The sequence below is a fragment of the Triticum aestivum genome, chromosome 3B (genome assembly GCF_018294505.1).
Source record: "Triticum aestivum cultivar Chinese Spring chromosome 3B, IWGSC CS RefSeq v2.1, whole genome shotgun sequence".
NCBI classification, from domain to species: domain Eukaryota; kingdom Viridiplantae; phylum Streptophyta; class Magnoliopsida; order Poales; family Poaceae; genus Triticum; species Triticum aestivum.
The window spans coordinates 793,381,344-793,386,664 of record NC_057801.1 but is presented as its reverse complement, the minus strand read 5'-3'; the positions used below and the strand labels follow the sequence as shown (position 1 = coordinate 793,386,664).

Sequence of the window (5,321 nt, the reverse complement as noted above, 5' to 3'; positions counted from 1 at the left end):
ATGAATTTCTAAATCCAAATTGAAAACATCACTAGTTTCTATTTGTAAGCAAATTAAGGAACCAACGTTATCAGAGGATTTGGCATTAGCCATGGGTAGAGAGAACCAAGAATCATAACCGTTGTTCGGGACCAATTCAAAAAGGGACAAATTTAGCTAGTACTAATAAGATGCATCTTCTTTTCTGGAAGCAATCACGTGAGAACTCTCAGTTAAGCATGTTTGATTTAGAGTATTATTGGGCACCAAGTGTGCTGAAAAAGATTTATGTTGTCGTACGTAACTACTACCAATTTGTAAGCAGTTGGGTTGTTACACCATTGCACGAGTCACCGCCAAAAAACGTGTCTACTAATTTTTCAACACAAGTCTAACTAGCAACAACGAATTTCAATCATCAGATTCCTAATTCTAATCGCGCTCTTATTCCAGTATTTTATGGTATGATTGAACATTATTTTCTTTGCCAGCGATTTCATCTGCTAACTCTGTTTTAAGTTTATAAATGTGGAATGTTGTTTTCGTTAACCTGTGGACCTAAATGTGGGTGTACCAATGAGCCATGATTTATAGCCCATGCAACACAAACACGGCGACTGTAATGTAAAGATCCACGGGTATTTATGATCTATATGCATGCTGGTACCGTCTTGGTCTTTAGGAGGTGCCCCTCCTTCTCTGTTGTCTTTTCACATATGTCTTCACAAAGATATGGCCAAGATATACCACTCTCTGTGTAACATAGAACATATCATCATCTAGATTGGTTATATAATCTTCAAAATTCTTGTGTGAGATCGTAAAATTAAATACCCAGGACACGATATCTTCGCATTCTCAGTACATAGGAGTAGGAGGCACTAGGAACTTTGTAAAATTGAGGTCATGGCTCAGAAGTGCATAGTTCTGCCTTGACGGATTTCCAATTGGTATGTAAGCTACCAAAAGAACCTTGAGCTCAATGTCCCTGCACACTGGCTCAATCTTTTTCTCGGTCCGGCTGCTAGTGCCTTTAGGGCCGAGGAGACGAAGTGTAGGAGGTGGGGCACAGACACAACACCATCTCATATCACACATCATATTCTTCACATCCCGCAACTTCATTTTCCGAAGTTTACAACCCTTGAGCTTGTCAGACATGGAGAAGACATGATGTGGAACACCGACGCCTGCACGGCCGTCATATTTTTTAAAACTAGATTTAAAAAGTGTCTTTCGCTTTTCTTTACTTGACTGGGACAATGCCCGATGTGACCGAGTTTGGCTGAGGAATATCGTTGCACTTGACTCGGTTTTGACCTGATGTGCCACAATTTTCAGCACATCATGGTGCAACCATTGTCCCTTAACTCTTAATATCGGGTAGAATTAGTCCCTAACAAGAGCATTCTCGGCCGCATCCAGTTTTGACTTTTTATGACACTGTTTTGATCACATCATCATTGTAAGGTGGAATAGGAACATCTCTCTCTCTCTCTCCACCATCATTTTGTCGCAGCGCCAAAGACGGGCAGGTCGCGATCCACACCAGCATGGTGACCAGGTCATATTAAATTTCTTGTCTCCTCGACCTAGGTGTGAAGCCGGTGGCGCTGACGCCACCGTCTGGGCGCACCGCGCCACTCGGGCCGGCAACCTCGACCCACACGGCACGTCACGACGTGCTGGCAAGAAAAGGAAAGAAAGTCTACATCCAAAGCCGAGCCTCGCTGCTCCAGCCAGATTCCCTTCGGCCACCTGACGCGCGGGCCACGGGCCACACACAAGACAGGAATCCGTCGAGCAAAGTGGGAGCAGCGGCACCACTGCTGCATATGAAACTACTAGGTATATCTTGCCTACTGTGAGATGAAGTAAAACTGGATCCTCATGAATCCATATTGTGCTGGCCATCTGGGGATCGTCTACTGTGAGACGGTACCTTGTGTTTTTCTTACATATCTATACTTTTCTCAATACAGGTTATACATTTTTTTAATACATCTAGAACCATTTTCACATACACGTGAAATACTTTTTAAATACATGTTTTGGACATTTTTTTAATACATGATAAACATTTTTTTAGAAACACATTGTAAGCTTTCTTTAATGGTGCATAACATTTTTCCTAACTATTTTTTTTTACATTTTCTAAATATTTTTCAAAAACGTCATGAACATATTTTGAAACGCATGAACATTTTTGAAAATGTCTCACAAAACATTTTTTTATCAATTACACTAAGATTTTTTTAATTGTCAAACCTTTTTTTAATGCCACCAAGATTTTTTAAAAACTACAACCTTTTCTAAAAGTTGTGTGAACTAATTTTGTACACAGCGTTAACATTTTTGTAATGTGCAGTGAACATTTTCTAAAATTTTAACTAAAACAAGTTTTCAAATATATGTAGTTAGAATATTTAAAAAATACAAACAAAAGAAAAAAGATTAAAAACTGTATAAACACACAGGAAGGTAGTTGGCCGGCACAATAGTAGCGACAGGAGAGGGTGCCCTTACGGTGAGACCACCTTTGGTCTCGCATGAAGCGGGACAAAGCCGTTCCCATTTATTTATGGCAAAATTCCGGGAAGAATTACAAATTTAGTTCGGGCTGTCTACACATGCTCTCTCTTGCTGCCAAACGAGCAATCAGAGATAACCCCTTTTGGGAGGAGGATAACCCCACTCGATCTGCATCTTTACGATGCGCAGAACCCGATTACCGAGCAATTAGAGACGGACCTGACTCGATAGCACTATATTTCTCAAAAAAAAAAAAAACTCTGGACAAGTGACTGACTGATTACGCCTGCACGACTTCTCCCTCTACAAATGAAAGCTTTCATTTTTGCACAGCAGACGTTATCTTTAACTAGAGGATCTTCAAGAGTAGCCCGATAATTTGGTGCCTTAAAATTGATTATAGGTGTGACGCATGGTACATGGGCATCACACACGCAGCACGGGTTCTCGGTTATTTACGCAGAACCTAAAACAACAAACAAACAGACAGACACTGTAATTAAGCATCGACTCTCTGTATGTGTATGTTCTTCATAGGCACTAGCAGCAACGTCTTTTGCCAGCAGCGACCACGCCGGGTTAGTCGCAGCACATCTCGCAGATCCAGCAGCAGCACAGCGCTGCCAGGCTGAAAAACAACACACCAAATTCAGACGCTATATATCAGGCCGGAAATGACAAGCGACAGTTAAGCAAAGTTACAAAGGACCGTGGTAGTGGTATCGATCAATGGAGCAGCTAGCTGGTGGTGGTCGTGGGGCGTACGTACCATCCCTCGATGAATCCCTTCTCGCCCCTGGATTTGGTGCTCCCCCGGTGCGACTTTTTCCCGCCGCCGGCTTGCCGTTTCTCCGCAGCCGCCGACGGGTAGTAGCCTGCACAGTGCACACGCACACCAACGGCACACGCATGAGCAAACAAGCCAACAGCTTGGGGTGCGTGCTTGGCTATCTTTATCTCATCTGAGACGATACCGCAGCTAACTGAACCAGTCAGTTCAGCCTCAGTTTTCAGACATGAGCATGGAGATCAAAACTGGTCGAAATGAACTAACCTGTGTTGTTGCCGTAGCTCCGTCTCTCTAGCTCGCCCTCACTTGCCGTGGCACGAACCAACGAAGAAGAAGGAGGTGGAGAAGAACCCGAGCACAGAGATGACATGGTAGTGTTTTTCCTGGAGCCCGAACTCCACCCGCCGCGCGTACGGCGTCTTTTCCCTCGAGCACGTACTCGAGCTGAACCCACTGGCTACATGGTTTGGCAACCCCCGTGCTTTACATCAGCGATCAGGAGGGGATTTATACCCGAGCTGGCTGCACACGATGCAGCCCACCCGCCCCATTACATGGGCACGATCTGCATGCCCGCCCGCTTCGTGCTAACGACGCGATCAACTCGCGCATGCACGGCCAGCTTCAACAGATTGCGATGACTATCTCCGCTAGTTGCTAACTACTAACAGCAACGCACGCCACTCACGCACGCGCTCGGGCACGCACACACGCACGGCCACGGACCCGGCGCGCCCTAGCTCGCGCCCGACGCGTCCTGCGGTGGCTTATGCCCAACAACCTGGGGGTAGGGGTGGAGCCTGGTTGTTCCTCTCATTCTCCATCAAGTATGTCTTTCGATCGACTGAATCCGTATGTGCGTGTGCGAGGAGAATCGATGCTGTGTCCGGCGATCGACCCCGATCGATGGTTTCTGCTGGATAATGATGGGTTATCTGCTCTTCTTGATGCCCCAAGGTCCGGCCGGGTCCTATATATATACACACCGGCTAGCCGCTGGCCACCCCCCACCGTCGCAACAGGCACACGCGGAGAGCACATGGATAGAGCATAGTACACAAGGTTCTCTCCCCACCTTTCCACACCACGCCACGCGGTTGCGGATTGTCCATTAGCCGGATTCGATTCGGACTGACTCAACAGCACGTGCCTTTACTACCTTGACAAATGGAAAGTGTGCTGCTCGAATCAATGGCCGAGGTCTGTTGAGCAGATACACACACACTAGGCAGTGATCGACATGGTAGGGACATACAGTGATCTAGAAGCTAGCCGGCCATGCACGGGTTGGTGCAAGGGATCGACGGTTCGGGTCGCGCCGTCGCCGACTAGCTGACCGGGGAAATCCAGCTAAAGATCGGATGCAAAGCAACCATATTCTCGGGCGCCACTTTCTGACTGCTGTTTCGGGCTCGTTATTTAAACTTGGAATATGAGACACACTCTCGCAAGTTCAAAAGCCCCAGGACTCGCACTTTTGGACGAACTTAACGGAGACTTTTCAATTTTTCTTCCGTTTTGGAGCAGTCACCTGAAGTCAGTTACATCAAGAGCATCTCTAGCAAATACGCGGAGTGGCTCATGCCGGGATGACTCAAGGTGCTGGCCGCGCGGGTCCTGGCGGTGGCCGCTGAACGTATGGCGGTGAGGGCCGCAGCGAGTATGGAGGTGTCGGTCGCGGCGGCTATGGTGCGGCTCGCGGAGGATTCAATGGTGGACGTGGTGATCATGGTGCAGGACAGGATACTTATGGTGGCTAGGCTACCGGACCGGATGGAATCAGTGGAATGACGGGGGAGGAAGAGGTTTCGGCAGCAACCAGTGGCAGCGGAACTTCAATCCACCTCCCGGCGAGTTCATAGAGGGTGCCACCGGACCGCATTAACGTCAGCGAGGTGGTCGGGGAGGGGATGGACGCAATCCTCCTCCGCGTCGCCCATATGGTCCCAAGGTTAATCCTAAACAGCCGATTGCCAAACCGGCGAAGACTGACGTTGGAGTGGCGAAGACGGCCGCGTCC

The 5,321-nt window shown here is 47.6% G+C and overlaps 1 protein-coding gene across 1 annotated transcript; it reads right to left on the bottom strand.

Annotated features, from left to right (window-relative positions):
- Positions 1–2,484: 2,484 nt before the first annotated feature.
- LOC123066612 (uncharacterized) lies at positions 2,485–3,792 on the bottom strand. Its single transcript, XM_044489661.1, has 3 exons — positions 3,566–3,792; positions 3,281–3,386; positions 2,485–3,139 (listed from the first exon to the last, which is right to left on the bottom strand). Exons 1-3 carry the CDS (start codon positions 3,669–3,671, stop codon positions 3,091–3,093), a joined length of 261 nt encoding a protein of 86 aa, XP_044345596.1. The 5' UTR covers positions 3,672–3,792; the 3' UTR covers positions 2,485–3,090.
- Between the last annotated feature and the right edge of the window lie 1,529 nt (positions 3,793–5,321).

What these genes read in the sequence shown, in the direction of transcription:
- LOC123066612 (XM_044489661.1), bottom strand. Translation starts at nt 3,671, where the DNA reads ATGTCATCTCTGTGCTCGGGTTCTTCTCCACCTCCTTCTTCTTCGTTG. An exon ending in GAGCTACGGCAACAACACAG is followed by an intron (nt 3,387 to 3,565) that starts GTTAGTTCATTT and finishes TGCACTGTGCAG; the next exon opens with GCTACTACCCGTCGGCGGCT. An exon ending in AAGGGATTCATCGAGGGATG is followed by an intron (nt 3,140 to 3,280) that starts GTACGTACGCCC and finishes GTTGTTTTTCAG; the next exon opens with CCTGGCAGCGCTGTGCTGCT.